General features: G+C 35.5%; 1 protein-coding gene across 1 annotated transcript in view; it reads right to left on the bottom strand.

Moving 5' to 3' along the window:
- The window catches only part of CDH8 (cadherin 8), a 314,476-nt gene that overhangs the window by 193,405 nt on the left and 95,931 nt on the right, over positions 1–25,140 (bottom strand). Inside the window, exon 3 of the mRNA XM_063438477.1 lies at positions 852–1,146. Coding sequence (XP_063294547.1) covers positions 852–1,146 — 295 coding nt within the window. The remainder of the gene's footprint in view (positions 1–851; positions 1,147–25,140) is intronic.

Here is a 25,140-nt window from a genome sequence, read left to right as displayed (position 1 = left end):
TACCTACATCCAAATTAGCTTTCTTTCCATTGTTTTACCTTGATGTTCTCAAAATGTACTTCCGTCCCTTGTCTTATTTCTGGCACATGTTCCTTCCTTGCCAATTATTCTTTCTACCCACATTGTAACTCTGTCTAGTGCAGTTGTCCCCAACTCAGTCCTCGCGGACCACCAATAGGCCAGGATTTATGTATTTCCCTTTTTTATTCAAATGGAGTTAGTAACAAAACCTGGTGGTCTATTAGGACTGGGTTGGAAACCACTGGTCTGAAGGAATGTACATTTTCCCAATTGCTTGGTGGAACACCAGAATGTTTTTGGAAATAAAAAATACATGAATACTGTAAGATATTGCCTAAATTTGAATAGTTTGGAACTATGTATGCTTATCTATCTATCTATCAATCTATCTTTCTATCTCCACATCTATCTATCTATCTATCTATCTATCAATCAATCTGTCTTTCTTCTACCCCTTTAATATATATAGTGAACATATGATAATTTACCTAATTGTGTTTGTTTTTAACAGGAATCAATTAAATGCCAGGAAACAGGGCACTTAAGTTTTATCTCAGTATGAGCATCACTACCTTACTTACAGATGGAATAGTTGATAAGCAAACCCAGACTAATGAAGCATTCCTTAGAACATTTAAGTTGTATAAGCTAACACTTACATTTCAATCACCATGGTTCCCGCTTATTGCTCAATTAAACTGTACAATGCAAATTAGATAAATAACTGAAATAACAATCTACAACAAATTACTATTGCTTGTTAAAAAAAAAAAAGGATTTCTTAGAGATTGACTTTTGAAAAGGTACTTTAAATTGGGGATCATACACACCTACAACAGACATCTCAGGAACGGTAGCATGGTACGGGCCATTAACGAACTCCGGTGCATTATCGTTGATATCCTGAACTTTAATTATGAATTCTGATGGAGGTTCTAGAGGTTTGCTTGTATCCCGATCTACAGCTTGAGCTGTAAGTGTGTATTCAGACTTTTCCTCTCTATCAAGTCTTTTCATTGCATGAATATCTCCCGTCTTGTCATTGATCACAAAGATTGTGCCAGCTCCTTCTCCAGAAAGAATATACTTGATTCTGCTGATCCCAGGGTCCAGATCTGTGTGTAACTAAAATGACAATTAGCATCCTGTTAGTACTGAATCCATCAATATGTTGCATCTGCAAGTACATTAGTTTGTATTAGAGGTTTCGCATCTTAGCTTAGAAGGTTCTAATTGTCCAGATAATTGACATATAACAAGAGAACAGAGTAGCAGTTTATGTAAATACTTAACATATTCACAGCTAAGGCAACACTTGCAACAATTTAATATATTCTATACACAAAATGACAATTTTCAACTATATGACAAGAAATTATGCTAATTAACCACATAAGAAATACGCATGACATTATATAACATATAATATAATTATATATATATATCTATATATATATATAGATATATATATACTTTTTTAAAAATATTTTTTAATGTAGTTCGCTGTGACTTTTTATAATATAGTTGTGATCTTTTTATAATACAGAAACCCCTTTGAATAACTGGTTGTAAGGACGCAAAATTCACCAATCTGTAATTACAAACTACCAATCTGCCTGTGCCCTTATCCAAACTCCGAGGAGATTTTCAACAAAGGATTTTTATGGAACACTGGGACTGTTGACCTGCAAGTGAACAATTATTCTATTTGAGCAAAAGCAGACTTTTGAGACAGAAATCCTTGGTAAAGTGCCCTGGGGGAGTAATTTCTTTATTGAGCTGTTAAACTGTGATCTCACTTAAGAAATAATGTGATAATTATTATTAAGACAGGTTCAGTATCATTCTACAATAAGGAATTCTAATAAAACGTATGGACATTTCAATTGCCTTGACTTTCCTTATGAGGATGGGATAAGGTCCAGCTGCCTGGAACCTAGTAAAAATATAATTTTGCACATGGTGCTTTGCCTAACATGAACACTATAGAACCAACAAATTTCTTTGGTCAAATTTCAAGGTCATATAATGCCACAGGCATCTTAATCTATCTCCACTCATGCATCAGTCTTATGACAGGTATGAACATTGCCAAGCAAACAGAGGCCTGATAAGACTGATTGCTCACTTAGTTAAAGAACCGTCAAGACCTGCATTTTAGTGATTAAGGCCATCATGTCACTTATAAAACAAGATGAATAACAAACAGAAGAGGCTCAACAGTTGTTTGTACACGTTTGAATGTCTGAACTGGTTTTGTAGGTAAGTACCCAATATTTTAGTAAGTCTTTACACAAGATAAATAAATAAATGTTCTGTACTGTCCATATTTAAACTATTATACGTACAGAAATTATGTATTCTAAGAAGACTCGTTCGAGTTTTTTCTTCTGAAAACAGAACATTTTTCAGAGCACCCATATTTTGGCAGGATGTCAGTTAGTCTCAGGAGAATTTTGGAACTGAGATTCCAATTCTGGAACCAAATCAGAAGAACCAAAAAGGCCAATAGGTTTGCTGCAAATTAACACATAATACAATATTATCTACATATGTTGCAGTACAGTGATAGGTGCATTTTCCCATCATTTTGGTTCACAGATCAAGGAGAAAAAAGTAATGAACAGAGGGAAAACTGTATGAGCAGTAAAAATATCTATTTTTATATATTTATATATTATATATTTATTTTATTTTTCCCTCTATTGCCCACTCCACACTTAATCTGTGAGTAAAATCGGTATATAGTGACTGTCCCGTAGCCATCAATCTTTTTCCCAATCAATAATCTCTTGTTTGGTCACTTTTACAGAATCAGACCCCGAACCGAACATTTTCGGTATTGCACAGTGGTTCAGATGGTTTGTGATTTGTGTGCATATCAACTCAGAGGCTGTGATCATCTAATCAGCCCAAATTTAGCCAAATTGCATTTCAGACCAAAATGAATCTCAAAGTCTATTATTAAGCAAGGTCATCTTCACCTTCTCTAGCGCATTGCTATGTGAGATGAAATAAATTGTGATGTATGTGAATTGAATGTAACCCTAATGCACAGACAAATTCTGATTCTGGTGGCATCTAAAATTATTTCTTCCATACATTGCCCCTACAACCCATCAACCAACCAACCAAGTAATACCAAAGAAAAATACATAGTACAAAAAAAATGCCTCTAAAAATGGGCTAGTAGGAACCAATAGTTTGATTTCCTCTTATTAAAAATGACATTTTATAGAATATTATACAAAAAGCCTCATATAAAACTTTTCAGTTCCTGTCCTTTAAAGCAGTGTACCCCAATCCAGTCCTTGTGGACCACCAACAGTCCAGGATTTATGTATTTCCCTGTTGTATTCCAATAGAGATACGGACAAAACCTGAACTGTTGTTGGTCCATGAGGACTGGGTTGGGGAACACTGCTTTAAGGAACATCTACCTATTTGCATAAAATGTCTATTTTTCACTAAAACATCATGATCATTTGCTCCTTTCCTTTTAAAAGCATCTGTCTTCATGTCAACCACCTTTCCATCAGTGAATAATTCTGTTGGGTTGATTTAATTCACCTTTTCCATCACTTTGTCTTGTTTCTATATTTAACCTCTCAGCCCTGTACCTTCACATTAGCTCCTCTCTATATCAGCTCCTCCTCTCTCCACTAATACTACTTCATATAAGCTTGCTCCTGTCATCGTAGCATCAAATGCCAGCTACTCCATCTATATCATCTTCTGGTAAATGTCTCAACTTCCAACTCCCCTCCACTCCACCTTCCCCTTTTTTATTTCCTACAAGAATATTTCTAGAGAAAAATAGAAAACAGCTCACATGTTTACCTAAGACAAATCAATAGAAGTGCTACTGCCATCTGACAATGCTTATACAAATTGCCTAAATTCTTTCCTTAGTGACCCGTGTGGCTATGTCATTAGATCCATGTTTTTGCAATGTTCAGTAAATATGAAATACAGTATAAAATGAGGTGACTTGCCTATTATACATTATATTGCTCCAAGTTTTCGTGCATAGTTGGGCTTACCTATCCCACCTCTCAACATAACTACTTTCTCTATCTCACCTCTAACTAATCATTGCACATGGCGTTTTAGCTGTAGTTTAAGAAAAAAATCTGATGTGTCGTGCAAAGTCAAGGACAATGGTTTTAGGTTTAAAATGTTACAATGTAACAATTACTTTATTCTTCAAATGTTACGCTTGATGTTATCTCTCTTTCATTTTCTTTCTTCACATGCAATGCAATCTACATGGTTTGTATACCTAAATGCCTTTTGTGTTTGCTTTTTGCTCTTAATAAAAACATTGGTGAAAAACATCAGGAAATACAAGCTTCTTGGAGAAACATGAGAAACAACTCTGCCCCCACCCTCAAATGACCCATTTTAAGTTGAAATTCTATTCAATGTGGCTAATTGGTAATTGTTGAGATAATCCAAATATAATTCATACCATAGTCCATGACCCAAAATGCAAAGATAGCAATAAATTAATGGCGCCCCTCTGTCTGCAATAAAAGGCAGAGTTCGTTGACCTTGACCCATAGAGGAAAAAAATAAACATTTTGTATAAGTTTAACTTATCTATTAGAACCTAACAGACAATGATTTCATATAAAATTAATTAAAGTTAAACATTTTTGTTTATTTGAAGCCAGATAATAGGGATTCTTGACTTTTTATGATAGGGGATAATAATAACTGGCCAATAACAGAGGGGTGAAATAGAATGCATATGTAACAGATTGAAAACATGCATAACATGTTGATATTATAATCTCTATTACCCTTGCCTTATAAATGTTTTGCAACTTTTTGGAATTCCATGTTTAACTCTTTAAGAACTAATTATGTAATTATGTAATTATGTAACAGTATTTCCTAACAAACTAGTCTTTAGAAGATATTAAAGGCTAAGGGAATGTCCTACGTGTTTAATGATTGTAGGCATAGTTGTTGCTACTGGAAGGGGGTGAGCTTTGGGGGCTGATGCAAAATAGTGGTTAGTTTTTAGTTTATTTTCACTATTTATTATAATTTCTATTACTCAAAGCAGGTACCTAATATAAAAAGAAAGGTCTTTATTAATATAGTACTCTTCAAGGTAAGTATTGGGAGGGGGTGCTTGGGAAATAACCTTTGCAGCATATTCCTGTATTAGTTAGGTACCATGGCGGGACTGACATGACTACCTGGCTACGCAGTATATTATTGTTTTCAGCTATGCTTTCACCAACACAAACAAACAGCCCATTTCCCCCCTAACACACACAACAGTTCCTATTACCTCCAAACAGATGCTACATCCCCCTACTCCACCAAACACATATTGCAACTTATATTTCTCCCTCACACACTAAGCCCTATCCCAGAAATACAGACTATAGTTCCTATCTTCCTAAACGCAAACACACACACACACACACACAAACACACATATGCAACAGCAAAATGCACACACATACTACATGACAGACAACCCCACAACAGAATCCCTCCCACACACACAAAACTCTACATGCAGCAACCCCCACTTAACTATAACCATACAAGCAGCTTTTCCACCCAAACACAAATTATACAAGCAGTGAAAAAACTGGCCTTTGGGCAGCTAGGAGGTTAAATCTGACCTGATCCGAGACACTGTTTTTCGGCATCTTTATCTGTGCTCCTAAATTGACTTGTTCTGTTTCTTAATGAGAGTGAAACACTCAGAGTACAATGTAGTTTACAGTAAGGCACATAGCCGATACAACCCTTCATTTTTAAAATTGAGAGCTAGCAGCTTTAGCTTTCAATGAGAAAACTCTAGTACATGCAGGAGTAAAAAAAAAAATCTCTGAGAGAAGATAAATTGTCTTTAAAACCCGCAATCAATTGAAAATGGTTTACTGCAGGACCACGCTTATGTGTGTCGATTTAGATAGCATCAAACTCAATAAATATGCTCGCTGTTGAGTCTCTTGTTACGACCAGTGCAAGAATCACTGTGTAATTGGACAGATCTCATAATACTCGATATGACATCTGTTCTGTTACCATGCCAATTCTTAAGCAAATAATACTCATCCCTAATGTCATAATGGCCACACAGCAATACAAATGTTATACCGAAAAAAAGGGCAAAGAAAAGAGAATGTGATTCTCATAAAATTATAATTTATCTTTAAAGACTTTATCCTACATAAAAGAGAACTTAGAAATACAAGAAAATACATTGCGATGTCCAGCTGACTATTGTTTTTTTTTTATCTCTTATTTCTTTAGCCTTATAATCACTCTACGTTGCTTATGTTGTTTTACATTTTACAACGACCACAGGATGGTTATTTCAGGTACCCACTACTCTTTCTTCAAAGTGGTGTTATACAGGTGATAACTCACTTTGGAACCTCAGCTGTTCATGTGATTGTTGTCCACTTCACCTCCAGTTCTGCTACATTTCCTCCTTGTTGTTTATAGAAACATAGAAACAGAATGTGACGGCAGATAAGAACCATTCAGCCCATCTAGTCTGCCCAATTTTCTAAATACTTTCATTAGTCCCTGGCCTTATCTTATAGTTAGGATAGCCTTATGCCTATCCCAAGCATGCTTAAACTCCTTTACTGTGTTAACCTCTACCACTTCAGCTGGAAGGCTATTCAATGCATCCACTACCCTCTCAGTAAAGTAATACTTCCTGATATTATTTTTAAACCTTTGTCCCTCTAATTTAAGACAATGTCCTCTTGTTGTGGTAGTTTTTCTTCTTTTAAATATAGTCTCCTCCTTTACTGTGTTGATTCCCTTTATGTATTTAAATGTTTCTATCTTATCCCCCCTGTCTCGTCTTTCCTCCAAGCTATACATGTTAAGATCCTTTAACCTTTCCTGGTAAGTTTTATCCTGCAATCCATGAACCAGTTTAGTAGCCCTTCTCTGAACTCTCTCTAAGGTATCAATATCCTTCTGAAGATATGGTCTCCAGTACTGCGTACAATACTCCAAGTGAGGTCTCAACAGTGTTCTGTACAATGGCATGAGCACTTCCCTCTTTCTACTGCTAATACCTCTCCCTATACACCCAAGCATTCTGCTAGCATTTCCTGCTTCTCTATTACATTGTCTGCCTACCTTTAAGTCATCAGAAATAATCACCCCTAAATCCCTTTCCTCAGATGTTGAGGTTAGGACTCTATCAAATATTCTGTACTCTGCCCTTGGTTTTTTACGTCCAAGATGCATTATCTTGCACTTATCCACATTAAATGTCAGTTGCCACAACTCTGACCATTTTTCTAGTTTACCTAAATCATTAGCCATTTGGCTTATCCCTCCTGTAACATCAACCCTGTTACATATCTTAGTATCATCAGCAAACAGACATATCTTACCATCAAGACCTTCTGCAATATCACTAATAAAAATATTAAAGAGAATGGGTCCAAGTACAGATCCCTGAGGTACTCCACTGGTGACAAGCCCAAGCTTCGAATATACTCCATTGACTACAACCCTCTGTTGCCTGTCACTCAGCCACTGCCTTACCCATTCAACAATATTGGAATCCAAACTTAAAGATTGCAGTTTATTGATAAGCCTTCTATGTGTAACAGTGTCAAAAGCCTTACTGAAATCCAGGTAAGCAATGTCTACTGCACCACCCTGATCTAAAATTTTAGTTACCCAATCAAAAAAATCAATAAGATTAGTTTGGCATGATCTCCCTGAAGTAAACCCATGTTGTCTCTGATCTTGAAATCCATGTGTTTTTAGATGTTCAACAATTCTATGCTTTAACGTGGTTTCCATCACTTTCCCCACTACTGAAGTAAGGCTTACTGGCCCATAGTTGCCCGACTCCTCCCTATTACCTTTCTTGTGAATGGGCACAACATTTGCCAACTTCCAATCTTCTGGGACTACTCCTGTTATCAATGATTGGTTAAATAAATCTGTTAATGTTTTTTTCTAGTACACCACTAAGCTCTTTTAATAGCTTTGGGTGTATTCCATCAGGTCCCATTGACTTATTTGTCTTTACTTTTGACAGTTGAAATAGAACCTCTTCCTCTGTAAACTCACGTGTAATAAATGACTCATTTATGCTTTTTCTTAACTGAGGTCCCTTTCCTTCATTTTCATATGTAAATACCGAACAAAAATATTAATTGAGGCAGTCAGCTAGACCTTTATCCTCTTCTACATACCTACCTTCATACCGTTTGGTTGCTATCCTTCTCAATGCCCTTCCTATTGTATTTTTGAACCCCACCTCCTTTAGACTATAAGCTTGTTTGAGCAGGGTCTTCATCAACCTATTGTTACTATAACATTTTTGAAATTGTTTTATTTATTGTTACATTCCCCCCTTTAGAATATTGTGTAGTGCTGCGGAATAAACTAGCACTATATAAATGGCAAAAATAATAATGACGTTCAGGGAGCCTAAATTCACGTTTCATCAGTTAGGCATATATTTAAAACGCAATGTCACCTTCAGAGGTCTTTCAGACACCATCAATGGTGGTATGCCTGCCGTGTGTAGCAGTCAGAGATAGTTATATTTAACCCCTTGAGAACAGAGGCAATTGTACAAGTTCTGACCAAAACAAAACCTGTTATTTAAGCTATATTTCTGTACCTTTTTCATTTTAAGTGCACTCATGCTTCTTATATATCATTTTGTTCAGGAGAAACATGGCTTTTATTTCACATCAAATATTTATATATGAAACATATTTTAATATGAATAAAATCTAAAAAAGTGTTAGAAAGTTCTGCATGGCATTTTAACTGTAAATGTCATAATACGGTCAGATTTTACTGCAATAAAATACACGTATTGTATGCTGTGATGTCCCACATGTACAACAGTGCCCCCCACGTACAGGTTTCATGGTGTTTTGTAAAGTTACAGGGTCGCATAAGGGGCTTACGGATTACAGTTTTCACACATTGAAATTTGCCAAATTGGTTATGTTGCATTTGAGACCATACGACAGCCCAGAAATGAAAATTAACACTTGTCATTGCATACCATCTATAAAGGAAGACAATCCAGTGTGTTCAAAATATCCAGTCTTTTTAAAGTAGCCACTTAGTTAAACAAAAACTCTTGCCAAAGTTAGTGTTCAGATTTAGTTTAGAATTTTTCACAAATAAACTGCCCTTTTACTGATGATATTATCAGCATTATGCATGTTAATAGTCTAAACCGCTCATATTTGTGTTCAACAGTACCCCCCTTGTACAGGTTGTATGGGGTTTTGTAAATTACAGGGCCAAATATAGAGCTTGCAAATTATATTCTCTGGTATATTTGCATCGGCAGATCCCTCAATATATCATAAATAAAATAATATAACTTTTTATAAATAATGTCAAAATACACTTGAAATTATATTTTGTATCAGCTTGATTGGCAGGTTCAACGCAGAGGGACTGCCTAGGTTTTCTCCCAACATGAAAAGTAAGAAATGGTGAGAGCACTCATTAAACATAAACTTTACCAATTAAAACATGGATATATTCCTAAAAATGAAATAAAAGACCATAGGGTAATATAGTAAAAACTAATATTAAAACCACATATTTTTGGTCACATGTTGCTGAGTCACTTAAAAAGCTAACTCGACTAGAAGCATAAAGCGGAGAAAACCAACTGCAAAGGTGGATTTCTGCTGTACCCAGGATATCTCCTGTTTGCGCCAATTATAATATTTCCAAAAGACCCAGGATGCAGGATCATGGTAAAAATATAATTTATTGGATCATATATATATATTAAAAAAAATTATACAGACAGATAAAGTCCACCAGTAATTGCCACCTGACGCGTTTCGGCATTAAAGCCTTCCTCAAAAGTGGTGATCCTGCTCTTCTCCGCAATCCTTCTTTTAAGTGTGTGTTTTGGTGCTGACTTCCGGTTCCTGTTTCCCCATTTGTCATCACTTGTCGTCCGGTGCCTGTATTGCGCATCCTTGCGCCGTGACGTCATGATGCTAGCTTTATACCGGAAGCCATTGAATCTCCATTTTGGAAGTTCGTCCAGTCTATAGTCTTTTGCCAGTACTCCATAGCCCAAAATGTAGCGGGCATTATAAAATGTAAACAATATAAAAAAGATAAAGATAATAAATCATTAATACGACCAGTACCATAGAGAAATATTATTAGCATTTCAATATGTATTCTCATATATTTTATCTCTATATGAGACACAATATATAAAATATAATAAAATATATATATTTTAGCACCTTTTCCAATTTGTAATATGTTTTTTTTCCAGTTTATTATTATATTTTATCATATTTTATTTATTGTGTCTCAATACTTATACATAAATTCATCATCATATTTTTTATATTTTATCTATTTTGTCTCATACTTATACATATTTAAATGCTAATAATATTTCTCTATGGTACTGATCTAATTAATGATTTATTGTTATTTATTATCTTTATCTTTTTTATATTGTTTACATTGTGTTTATAATGCCCGCTACATTTTGGGCTATGGAGTACTGGAAAAAGACTATAGACTATAGACTTCCGGACACCTGCGTCATGACATCACTGCGCAAGGATGCGCAATACAGGCGCCGGACGGCAAGTGATGACAAATGCGGAAACAGGAACCGGAAGTCAGCGAGGAGTGCGCAAAAAACACACACTTAAAAAAAAGATTGCAGAGAAGAGCAGGATCACCACTTCTGGAAGGCTTTAATGACAAAACGCGTCAGGTGGCAATTACTGGTAGACTTTATCTGTCTGTATATTTTTTTTATTTTATTTATATGTTCCAATAAATTGTATTTTTACCGTGATCCTGCATCCTGGGTCTTTTGGAAATATTATCATTGACATGAACAGGAGATATCCTGGGTACAGCAGAAATCCACCTGCAGATGTTTTTCTCCGGCTTTATGCTTCTAGTCTGAGTCAGCTTTTTAAGTGACTCAGCAACATGTGAGTTTGACCAAAAGTATGTGGTTTTAATATTAGTTTTTACTATATTACCCTATGGTCTTTTATCTCATTTTTAGGAATGTATCCATGTTTTAATTGGTAAAGTTTCTGTTTATTGAGTGCTCTCACCATTTCTTACTTTTCACTTTGTTTCACTTTTGTGTGTGTTAAGTGATTCACACAGGTGATAGTAGCACCTACATCACTAGTTCCAACGACTGTTTATTTTGCTTAGTATTTCTCCCAACATAGAATTAGTTCAAATATATCATAATAATATACATACAAAAAAATAAATTTTAAAACAAATTATATCATTTGTTTCCAAAATATCAAAATACGCACACATATATATATATATATATATATATATATCCGAGTCATGTGACCACAGAGTCATCGCGGAATTTGCTTCAGGTAAGTAACAGAGCTTTGGGGGTGCCAATCATTAGGGACTGCTATACCGCCCCAATGGCCTTAAAGCCCTCCTTTTGTAGGATGGCATAGCACGCCCAAATGTTGTTAAGGGGGTAACTGAAACTCTCACGCAAGGACCACTGCCATTTTATTCTTCCTCCACCAAGATCTGCATCACTGCTGTACTCTTATCCATGCACTAAGGTCTATGGAGGATCAGCTGAGGTCTATGGAGGATTCCATAAGACCACAGAAACCTCCATAGATCAAACCTTATAGAAGATGCCTATTATGTCCCTAGCAATGGCTGTGGGACGTGACAAAATGTGATGGTGGAAGCTCCAACTTTACAGACCACTGACTGTAAGAAAAAGTGGTTTCTACTTTGTTTTTTTGTATATTTTGATTGCACTACAAGATCAATGAAATACCAACACAGCTAACATGAACATTCTTTAAGAGTGTACCTCTACCACATGCTCAAAAAGTGTCTAGAGTTAACAAAATCGAATGGAACAAAAAGAGGTAATTTGTCATGACAGCATCACTGTCAGATAAGATTTTTAGATTTGGATCTTGTCTTAATGGGAGCTACATGAATAACACTTTAATGAAGAAGAAAGAAAAATGCATACAATATTATTGCACTAATTTCATGCCATGCAAATATTTAGAACCAAGGTATATATTGTGCCCTAAAACTCTATGCTCTTATTTTACTATTCTTTCTGTAGATCTGCATTAGTTATTCTTCAGATCTTATAAGGACTTGCTTGGATTTCTGCTTAAGTTGCATTTTTTTTCCACATACAGACAAAAATAATCTCCAGCTTGTTAGTGCAGAATTTTACTGCTAGCTAAGGCCAATCTAGAGTTATCTTAAAGTGAACCTGTCAGTCACATTTTTTCTGGATCAATGAAACAAGTTTGCATTCAAGTAGTCATAGAATGAGATATCATTTCTAGACTTAAGCATAGGTTAAAATAAATACTCCCCTCCATGTAGACTACATCCACTCTCAGCATGGAAGTTGTCACCAATTGATGCAAACTGCAATTGCAAACTAGGAGTCATTGGGGCTGAGGCAGTTGCTTGGGCAGCCTTTCATGACCCATTTTAATGTATTCTTTGATGATGGTATGGTGATGGCATAGCATTAAGGCCTGCAGGCTGTTGAAGTGGTCTGCACCAAGTAATGGTTCAGACTGCTGTGCTCTCTCAACGATGTGATGGAGCACAGGGCCGAGCAGGAAGATCAGTAGATCTCCCTACTAGCTCAAGAAGGACAACATCACAACCAGAGTCAAAGCTCCAGGTCTAGACTGCCAGAGCCAGAGGACCTATCATCCGTTGTGGGTGACTAATGTGCATGTTCTATTATTTTTATGGCAAATATTTCTTGGAAATTCATTTTGAAAAACATTTCCAGTGTACTTCTTGCTTGGACATGTGCATGCATACTTAGTTGCTTGGACATGTGCATGCATAGGCTATAAGTTACAAGACTCGTTTCTAGTTACTGATATTGAATGTTCTATACTTGGAACAATGTGTTCTAGAACACCCAGCTAGATTTAATCAGAAACATATCTGTTTGTCTCCTCAAGAACATGATATCCCATGTCAAAAACAGTCCAAAAACTCCTGCCAAGTCAATATCGTCTTATCACAAGCTCAAGTCAGCACATCAGCTCTAGCTAAGTAAATGTCCAGAACACGTAATCAGCTCTAAAAAAAAAAAAGCAGCCACGAGGCGACCTTGTATCAAAATGGAAACTCATGTAGTTCCCACGTGGCACCTGCGCTCTATCCCACCTTGCACCAGGTGCAGGCAGACCACGGCTCAGTGATGTGTGGTGGGTGCGGCAAGGCGAGAGATGCTCCCTGTCAGGTTCCGCGCTATGGCATTAAGTAATAAGCCGCGGGAGCCACCAGGGACGTACTCCGCGGTCCCAGTGCTTGGAGAATTGGTGGAGGCGGTTATCATGCAGTCTCCTATGATTCCCAAGCAGGTACGAAATAACGGACACAAAAAAAAGCAAATACAAAAGACAGGATAGTAGGAATAGCGTTAGAATAGTACGAAATAACGGATAAAAAAAAAGCACCAATGCAAAATACAGGATAGTAGTAATAGTGTTATGTGATAGTGATGGAAGAAAAAGGAGAGGAAAATAGCTAACAGAAAAAAGGTAATCCCCAAGATGAGACACCAAACAACAGCCTCAATAGAATATAGATATAAATAAATCTTTGAAACAGAAAAGCAACAATACAGGACAAATGAAAATGTCACTAACATAAGGGATAAATATATATACATAATCTCACAGCCACCAACTAAGACCAGGAGGCAGTGGTACTCTGACCTGTGCTTGATATGGAGCAGCAAATAAAGAGGAAGTTATGTGTGGGGCGGGGAGTTTTATTGCACCTAACGCTTTTTCAGATTTTTTTTTCTGTGTTAATGTGCTGCTGGGGAGTTCTAGAAAAGAGAGGTTTAAGCAAATATGAAGTCTCCTGTCATGTTATAAACTTAGGATATCAACATAATAGATAGATACATATATGGCTATTGCACTTCCAACAAATGTGCATCCAACCTTTTACCACCAGATTTATCACGTTAGAGTGGGGGTACCAAATAATTTCCAGCCTACAAGAGCATTTTGGTCAGCGTTTGGATCTAAAACTTTTCCAACACTTGCTGTGTATACCTATGCAGCCTGGAAGAAAGCTTGACACACTCTAAACACATACACAATGTTTTAACTAAAATAGATCTAAAAGAAACACTAACAAAGCATTAACTGTCAACTTGGAAAGTATATAACAAAGATGTTAGACATTGATCGACCATTTTCATTCGTGTTTAGTTAACTGACAAGTAAAAATTGAGAAAAAAGCATTTTAGTGACATCAATACCATGTTGAGGAATAAAATAGTCATCAGCTATGAATGTACATACATTTTATCAGTAATTAATGTATATAAAATAGTTCCCTAAGCTTTAATATAATAGCAAAAAAGTAAAACAAAATAATCGAAACAACAACAACAACAAAAAAGACAAAAATGAATTTGAGATTTTAACTTTCTACCAGTGTTGCATTACGGGGAGCTACAAAAAGACAAATATAGTTATATAATTACGTATGAAACTGTATTCTGTGTATAAAAACAAAAAACACTTCATACATTATTAATTGGAAACAGTGCTGTAGCACTATGAGGCACAATGTAATGTGGCTCGTTTGGTTGTAATCTCTTCCTAACTGCAATTCAATGCTAAAAGAAGCATGGTTGTAACTATAACACACACAATCATCTTATATTTGCTTAAACATTTACATGTTTATATTATCACCATCCTTTAATGTTGGTGTTTTACAAATGATTATCAACATTCCGAGATCAGAACGAAGCTTATGTATGTGCTTTTTTTCTCAGATGATAACATTCGTAACGTATATAGAACGAGCAAGACAACCACTCTTAGAGGGTCTGCCTCTAGAACCTTACCATAATCATGTATGGGATCATAAACAATTTACATCATCTCGATGTCAGTACTAATATGTTTAACTATGCTTTTTATAGCACGTGTTAGCTAAATAGGTTCTCTTGGAGTTCTGTTTATTTAAGAATCTATATAGTTTATAAGCACAGTGAACCTGGCTGTTTAAAAAGATCCCACAGATTGAGATATGTTGTTTTACCAATGATTATCAACATTCCGAGATCAGAACCAAAGCTTGTTTTCTCAAATGTATGTGCTTTTTTCTCGGATGATGACATACATTAAGTATAGACCAAGCAAGACAACCACTCTTAGAAGGTCTACCTCCAGAACTTTACCATAATCATGTATGGGTTCATAACCAATTCACATCATCACTATATCAATACTAATATGTTCGAACTATACTATATATAGCACATGTGTTATCTAAAGAGGCTTTCTTGGAGTTCTGTTTATTTTAGAACCTATATAGTTTATAAACACAGTGAACCTGACTGTTTAGAGAGAGTGAGAGAAAAGGAGAGAAAAGGAACGTAAAGAGGTGGAATCGATCTACAGGCATTACAAGAGGGCAGTATGGGGGCTTCTTGCCTACATCTGCAGATAATGTCTAAGAAGGAAGATCTGAATGATGTGGAAATCATTTTAAAGCCAGTTGGAAATGACTTATTAATGCAGACTATCCTTTCTTGAATTGTAATAGGACATTACATTTGTACACTATCTTATACATATATTGAGTGTGCTGCTGTTAGTCTTACTTTACTAGAATTCTATAATTGTTTTTTGTAAATTGGTCTTTCGTACATATTGGTATATATTTAGCATTGTGGCAGTTTATTTTGTTTCATTTCTATGTCTTAAAAATTAAATAATCTTCTCCATGCTTCTCATAGCCCTTGTTGAAGACTTTTACTAGCAGCTTCCTTGCTAATGACAGAAAACAGGTCATAACCCCCTGATAAATATTGAATTGGTGAGATCATTTCCCTCTTTCAATTAAAAAAAAAAAACATATGTTGTCATCACTCCTATACACTCTAGCCAAGGCTGTTGACTCCAGCAATGACATTGGGACATGCTGGATAAATCATCAATTATATACAAGGGAATTTTGAAATTTTGAAATCTTATTAAAAGCACTTGCATTCAATATTTTACTGTTTGCACTAATATTTTATTTTTATCTGGCACATTATATTTTAGATTTCTAATAATATGCCATTTAAATTAATTCTATAAATTAGTTGAGAGAGGAAAAAACATTAACAAATCTGCATGGGGTAAAGCATAAAATTACTTTAAATTTGGACATTTTACAGCTAATTTGTGTATTGCCCTTGGCAGATATTAATGAAGCAAATAGATAACATGAACTAGCGAGACCTGGTCATTAAAACCTTTAACTCTTTGTGCATGTGCGGATCTGACGACGTAATGATCATGAATATATTATCAGATGTTTCCTGCCGTGATAGAGTTAATTAAATTAATAAATAGTGGAGCTTAAATTGCTGCCATGATAAAGAACATGGGTTGTAATTGGCTCGACTACGGTGCATGGTTCTCCCAGGAACAATTCATTTCTTGCATCTTACTAACAGGACTCTACTGTGCTGATTCCAAGTAAAAAATACAGTTTTAATGTAAATTCTGACCCACGATATGAATATTCCCTTCAGAATGTAACTGTAGCACTGCCTGATGAAATCAGATTTCAAGTTTTGCAACCAACTGACAGAACATAATGTGATTCTAGAAATAATGTAGACCTAATTATTTTAAAGTTGCTGATATTTGATAAATAGAAAATAATGCAGACATGTATGGAAAAAATAGGTTGTACATATCATATTGTGAATTATTTACACAGTGGCAATTTATCACTATGAAAAATCTCTTATGTTATTCGTTTTTCATTTGGTGAAAAGACAAGCCACCTTATAAATTAAATCTCCAATGGAAAAAAAAAAGTATAGAGATATATCTATACATTAAGCAATTAAGGGACCCACATTCATCTTTGCATGGGACCCCACAATTCCCAAGTGTGTCACTGGTCTATACTCAACCATATTTAGAATATTGAATAGCTATCTAGTGAGTATGTGGGCTATCGAATACCCTGTAAACACAAGTCCATGTTTATATTTAGGGGACTATTTATGTGGGCATCTTTATCCAAATAGTTTTACCTTATTATTTCATATACGTATAATTAAGATGGTATTATAATGATTATACACTCAATTTTATGCAGTTTTATGTAGCATCACTGTAATGATGATGTAATGGTGATCATTGTACTTTACATTTTTACTGTGTTTTTACACAACTATTTTAACAATGGAATGCTTAAAGGAAACATTTCAATATTTAGATTCACATAATACATAATGGGTACCTGGGTTACCTGGGTAATTATTTCCCACAGTTATTGGGGGATAATGCATTGATCACTTCTATGCCATTCAGAGACCCCAATATTGGGCTTAGCCAGGAAGTCTGCCTAAGATATTCAGGAGTTATATTCCCAAGTATCAGCTGCCACAATTTCAGTAAACAAAGTTGGAATACACCCCGTCTGGGACTGTAACTTCCACTAATTTATAGCAACACTGGGACACTCGTGTCCTAGTGCTGTGTTAACAGTAAATTCCCACTCTTGCAATAAAAAAGATACTGAACTGTGAAGTGTGCATTAAGACAAAAGAATGCCATAATTAAGTGTTGGAGTCATTTATAAACCTTTATAAGGCTTATGATGATAATGATGGGGACAATTCATTTTAGTGATTGTTTACTCTCTGTTTATTGTCTAGCAACTGATGATGTACATGATTGGTGTGCTTTATATTTTACTGCACGTATAAAAGAATATGACACATAGCATGTTTTAAAGGTGGCGTGGTCCCTTTAACCTGAAAATAAAGCTATTTTGCTCAATGATACGGCAAAGCAGTGCAGCAAATGCCTGACAGCGTTTTCTCCTTTATAGTTGATTTTTGCATGCACTGATCAAAGTCCTTCATCCAAGTGTTTTCACAAGTGGGAATAAGCTTTCAGTGTGCATTCCATGCAGTTAATTCCTCCATCTTTTCTTGTCAATGAAATCTCGGCAGACTGCATGTGCCTGTCATATAAAATTAAGTCAGCAACCTTGGCTGCTTAAAGTTTACCATTTTGTCCAACTATTAATTTAATTTCAAGAGACTCAACGATGCTCTTGAGTACATGGCTTTCACCTTTCTTACTGTAATATAATATAAATTATCTGGGTTTTTTTTTTTTTTATTCATTTTAAAATATCTTGACATTGAAAATTCTAAATGTTCCTGTGCGTTGAATGAATGCCGTAATGTTACGAACATCAGACGTTATTGTGCTATTTGTAATTACATGCGTCATCACAACGCTGAGTACACTGCTGAGCTCAATGTTGTAATAATGTACCCAGGTATAGAGCATCTGTGTTTTGTGGACTTAGGTGGTACCTCTCTAACATAAACCCTAAAACCCTTAAGCCTATGTTCCCCAACCAGTACTGTTCAGTGGCATTTCTTTAGTAACATCCTTTTCTGCACAAAGATGCAGGAAAAAAAATAATAATAAAAAATTCAGACAAGCACTGCAGTAACCGCTGTTATATCAGAGGTTAAACCAACATGTCCTACTATCTGAAGTCACAAGTCCGCATTGTTGAGGTTGGACAACAACTACTCCATTGCAAGAAAAAGAATCAAATAATCCAGCCAGTTTTCCCAATGGGCAGCTAAACCTAAACAGTTCATACACAGGACCCAATGTATGATCTGACGAAAAAATCTTACATCTGTTTATTTGATGATATTAATAATCATATCACAGCAGTGGTGGTTAGACACAGAACTGAAAGATATAAAACCTAAAGCAACTCATACATCTGCTGTAATGATGATCACAACATTATACTGAGTTAGATTTTTAATATTCCTATGCATAAGAACATACTGTCCGAAACGCGTTTGGAGAACTTTATATATTTTTTTTTTGGGTGGCTCCACTTGTGTTTTTTATCCTTCTGCAAGTACTCATTAAAAATTTAATGGTCTACATGGATAATGCTCTTTTTGGCATTTTTATTTTGCCGACAACTTATGCTCAAATAAATTTCTAATAACCCACAATGAAATATATGTCCCTTAATATTTTCGCGTTTTATATCCTTTCTTTGTTGTCTTTCTCTCTCTAAAATATACCTCCTCACTCTCTCTCCATTTATATTCATATATATGATTTATTTGTATCAAATGATTTCTGAATCATATAATATTAAGGTTCCGGGTTGCATTAAAATTTGATGTTGAATATCTGACTTCTGCAATGTTAATGAGCACTACTTTTTCAAAAATAAATCACGTGCTATATTTTATCATACACAAAATTATATATGACTAAATTCTGTATGTTACTATAATCAGTGGGAAGGTGTAATTAAATATATTTTTGCAGAATGAGCAGAAACCGTATTATTTAGGTGACAGTACCCTTCTTAAAAAAAACATTGTAAAATGCTAGCAACACATTAACTATCCTATATTCTGTAAAAAGCTTGTTAGTCTAATTAGGCATGTCATGTGCGCTTTATCATTGTTACGAAATAATATGCTTTTGTGTAAGCACATAAACATATCCGTACAATGGAGAATACACCCTCTGAATGAGCTTCTGTTTCAAAAATTTGCTATTAATATCTTGTACTCTTTTTTTATTTTTATTGTTCTTTCATTGCGTTAGTTGGTCTCATCAAGTTCGAGCTAGTTTTATCTTTAAACACATTACTGTGTATATTATTACATTCAGAGTTCTTTATTCTGTTGTCTGTAATGACATTTTTTGGTAATTTCCTGTGCCTTATTATTGCCTGTATTCAAATGCAGAAGAGCTGTCATCTTCTTCGTAATAGAGATTTTCTTTTTCTTGCAAGAAAAAAATTGGTTAACATATTTCTTTGTCTGATATTTTAGTTTTTAGTACAAATGCCAGGCATTTTATGTATTTGAAAATGCTAAAAAAAAAAATCTTACGTTGCTATATTCTATTTCTGTCTGGCCAACTGAATTCTGGCCAATAAACATGTGACAAAGGACAGTGGCTGTAAATAACCAATGCTGTTTTATATCTGAAACACAATGCAGAGAACTGGGCAAACAATATAAACTAGAGGAGTGGTCTGTCTTTTTCCACTTTAAGATACTTTACTGCTGGTATTTGGTTCCCTCACATCTGCACAATATGAATAATAGATTTTCAGATAGGTGTTGGCGAGATTGTGCAGGCGAGGGGAATATGTTCCATATTTGGTGGTTCTGTCCAAAACTGACTAGATACTGGAGAGAAATCCATAAATGAATCAAAAAAGTGGTCCATCTATTACTGTTTTAACTTCAGAACTAGGTCTATTTAAGAGATCCCGAGAATCTATCCCTAAAGTTAATAAAAAAAACAAGAGGTCACATTCTTATATCACCCACATCTTGCCTATCTCAATACAGGAAATCTACCATATTACATGTCAAGGAGGCACTACGTTTAGTGTTAGAAAACAAGTCTTATGAACTAGCACTTATGGCTAGACAGCCATCTGCATTAGTTGACCAACTTCAATATCATTGGACTACGAGGGAAGAGAATGTTAAAAAACTTTATTGTTTGTAATTGGGAATCTGCCAGAATATCATGTATTACCGATTATGTTACAATATTATCTATTTTTATATTTTGTATGATTATTGCATATTTTCTGTTTAATGGCATAACTATATATTGATATTGTATGTTTTAAGATGGATACCCTCTTCCTTGCTTTCCCATTCCCTTGTTTTTTATATTAATACTTTTCTTTATATGTTATAACGAAAATGTTTCAACATTCTTTAATAAAAAGCTATATGAAAATATTTTTTTTTTATTAAATACACTGTAGATCATAATTACCTAGGCAAACAGATATAATTGTGGGGCAAAGTATTATGTAATGAACAATCACCATAGAAATTGTTAGACCAGGTCTGTGCATTTATAAACGGTGTAATTCAGTAAAGTGTCAGAAATTTTAAGAGAAATCAAAGTAAATTACATGTTTTAGGCCATAGTAGCTCAACTAAAACACAAGTGACTCGGAGATTTTTTCTAATATGGTTATTTTAGAAAAAAAAAAAAAATTCATTTTTAATTAACTTTGAATTCTTGAAAATGTTAATGTTGACGATTAACCCTGTTTATCATAAGCAGTTTCCTCTAAAAAAAATAATCCAAACTGCCCTGTTTGAGTGTGAATTGCTTGAGTACATCTACATTTTACAGTAGACCAGAGGGACAATCATTTGTGAAGATTTTGAGTAACGGCCATGTTTTGCATTCTATCTAGATTTTAATTGGCAAAGACGCAGAGGAAGGTAACCTTTGGCATCAGATGTTGTGGACTACATCTCCCCTGGTGCTTTTCCACTATTATGGTTGTAAGAGCATTACGGGAGATGAAGTCCACAATATCTGGAGTGCCAAAGGTTCCCTACCCCTGGAGAGCATTGCAAAACCAATCAAAATACAGCTTTGAGTTTAAGTGAACCAGTTATATTATTCCAAAGTCCTTCTGTAAATCTCATTTCACGAGTGTCATTCTAAATCCAGGGAGTCTTCCAGCAGTAAAATGCATTAACAATAAGTCTTATAGCTTTACGTAGATATATGAGTATCTCTCGTTGTTCACTTTCATATTAAAGCATTTTATAATAGAACATTTCTGACCCTTTATGGAAACAGCCAGATGTTTTAAACTATCTTATATCGGTTGATGTTGTGACAGTACGACACCTAGATCAGCTCTCCTTGGACACTTTTTTTTGCTCTATATTATGCTTTAGTAAATTTCACACATTTTTGGGTAAGTATCCAGAACCCTCCCCACTGATGATAAAATTATTATATTGATGTTGGGAAGTGCATTACAATTTCTTCTGATCATCAGGGAAGGTAAAGTGGTGAGAATTTGAGAAGCATTGAGGGTAAAGGTAAAACATGCATTGCTTCACGTGCATAAATGTTTTGTTTATGTTTTTACCGTAGCTACCATTTAAGCAGCGAATGAGCATATTTATGGTTTTCGAGAAGAAACCTGGTAATGGAAAGGAACTCTGGGACTTAAAGGACTTGGGTTACATAAAGGATATTCGTCAAAATAAAGCAAATTTAAGTCAAATAAAGTAATTGTTTAAACGCGCATACAAAAGCTGGAGTTTATTTCATCATGAAAAAAATTAAAATAAATAAACTACATAATAGAATATACGTATTTGTTAATTTTAAAAAGATTGCTATCTTCCAGAATGGAAGCTAGCCAGGTGCTTCTGGGTCCCTTTAAAAAAAAGTATTTTCTATTATGTGGTTCTTAATTGCAAGTAAATGTGCTAAATAGTTAAAAAAAAAAATCTATGTAAAAAGAGGGGAAAATAACGTGAAAATAGGCTTTCTATCTGGTTATTGTAAATAAAACTCAATGAGTCTCTTTTGCTTTCTAAAGCTACACGTCGGTGATTTAAAATAAATGCAAGCGCTATGGCTATTAATATACTTCTATTTAACAAATGAAAGTGCCTTTATCTTGATGACAGTATTCTAAATTGGATCTCTATAAACAGAGTTACTTCCTAACATCCTTAGTAACATCTACAGCTATATAAAGATCATCCTTTTATAATTTAGTTGCAAATGCACTGCCAAAAGCGACCAAATACAATTGTGCACTAGAATTATTCATAAAAGTGCCTCTATTCCATTACCTAAAAAGTGTTCTGATTTTCACTTGGCCACCAAAATAAGATATTTTAGAATTGCAGAATTTCTCACCTATCAAGGGCAGGTTACAGTTGCAAGAAAAAGTATGTGAACCCTTTGGAATGATTTGGATTTCTGCACAAATTGGTCATAAAATGTGATCTGATCATCATCTAAGTCACAACAATAGACAATCACAGTCTGCTTAAACTAATAACACACAAAGAATGAAATGTTGCCATGTTTTTATTGAACACACTATGTGAACATTCACAGTGCAGGTGGAAAAAGTATGTGAACCCCTAGACTAATGACATCTCCAAGAGCTAATTGGATTGAGATGTAAGCCAACTGGAGTCCAATCAATGAGATGAGATTGGAGGTGTTGGTTACAGCTGCCCTGCCCTATAAAAAGCACACACCAGTTCTGGGTTTGCTTTTCACAAGATGCATTGCCTGATGTGAATGATGCCTCGCACAAAAGAGCTCTCAGAAGACCTACGATTAAGAATTGTTGACTTGCATAAAGCTGGAAAGGGTTATAAAAGTATATCCAAAAGCCTTGCTGTTCATCAGTCCACGGTAAGACAAATTGTCTATAAATGGAGAAAGTTCAGCACAGCACTGCTGCTACTCTCCCTAGGAGTGGCCGTCCTGTAAAGATGACTGCAAGAGAACAGTGCAGACTGCTCAATGAGGTGAAGAAGAATCCTAGAGTGTCAGATAAAGACTTACAAAAGTCACTGGCAAATGCTAACATCCCGGTTAGCGAATCTACAATACGTAAAACACTAAACAAGAATGGATTTCATGAGAGGATACCACAGAGGAAGCCACTGCTGTCCAAACATTTACAGTTTGCACAAGAGCACATGGATGTCCCACAGCAGTACTGGCAAAATATTCTGTGGACAGATAAAACCAAAGTTGAGTTGTTTGGAAGAAACACACAACACTATGTGTGGCGAAAAAGAGGCACAGCACACCAACATCAAAACCTCATCCCAACTGTGAAGTATGGGGGTGGGGGCATCATGGCTTGGGGTTGCTTTGCTGCGTCAGGGCCTGGACGGATTGCTATCATCGAAATAAAAATTAATTCCCAAGTTTATTAAGACATTTTGCAGGAGAACTTAAGGCCATCTGTCTACCAGCTGAAGCTAAACAGAAGATGGGTGTTGCAACAGGACAATGACCCAAAAAGATAGAAGTAAATCAACAACAGAATGGCTTAAACAGAAGAAAATATGCCTTCTGAAGTGGCCCAGTCAGAGTCCTGACCTCAACCCGATTGAGATGCTGTGGCATGACCTCAAGAAAGCGATTCACATCAGACATCCCAAGAATATTGCTGAACTGAAACAGTTCTGTAAAGAGGAATGGTCAAGAATTACTCCTGCACGTCTGATCTGCAACTACAGGAAACGTTTGGTTGAAGTTATTGCTGCCAAAGGAGGTTCAACCAGTTATTAAATCCAAGGGTTCACATGCTTATTCGACCTGCACTGTGAATGTTTACATGGTGTGTTCAATAAAAACATGGCAACATTTCATTCTTTGTGTGTTATTAGTTTAAGCAGACTGTGATTGTCTATTGTTGTTACTTAGATTATGATCAGATCACATTTTATGACCAATTTATGCAGAAATCCATATCATACTTTTTCTTGCAACTGTACATCTGTTTATTTTTCCCATAACATAATTTTCAAGGCACTAGTGGCAGAAGGTAGTAAAGTAACACTCCAAGCACCTTAACCACTACATCACACTCTAGTGGTTTTGGTTCCAGTTGTGCCAAGACACTTGTAAGGCATCAAATCATTTTAGAATGGTTTAAATTCATACCTGGGGTCTGACAGGCACCACTCACCACCCCCACTATTTCCTATGGAGAGCCAGGAGCTTCTAAGCAGAAGCTTCTATTAGCTCACCTGAGCTAAGCTTGCAGGACTAGTTAATTGGCCAAGAGCATCAGAAGGAAGTAGTGTGTAGTAATTGAGGAGCGACCCAAGGTTAGAAGTCAAACTATTCGAAAAAGGTTAGACTTCTTACAATGGGGAGGTGCCAAGCCCTCCTGGCATCGTAACCACTACATCTCTGAAATGGCTGTGTTTACATTAAAAATCCTTCAGGGACAGACTATACACACCAGAAAAACTATATTAAGCTATCGTTGCTCTGGTGACTATAGTGTCCCTTTAAACAAACCTGCAAACAGGGCACTATTTTGTATTCCTAACTCTATAGAGTTTTAATAAGGGAAGATGGGTTGTTTGTATATTCCTTGCACAGCACTCCAATAATTTGCACCCCAATAATCTATCATTTTGATAGCATTAACTGGGGCGAGTTAACGAAGAAGTGTCAGCAGCAAAACTAGTGA

Source organism: Pelobates fuscus, chromosome 12 (genome assembly GCF_036172605.1).
Source record: "Pelobates fuscus isolate aPelFus1 chromosome 12, aPelFus1.pri, whole genome shotgun sequence".
NCBI lineage: Eukaryota > Metazoa > Chordata > Amphibia > Anura > Pelobatidae > Pelobates > Pelobates fuscus.
Note: the sequence above shows the minus strand (reverse complement) of the source record. Positions and strands in the feature narration are given on the sequence as shown.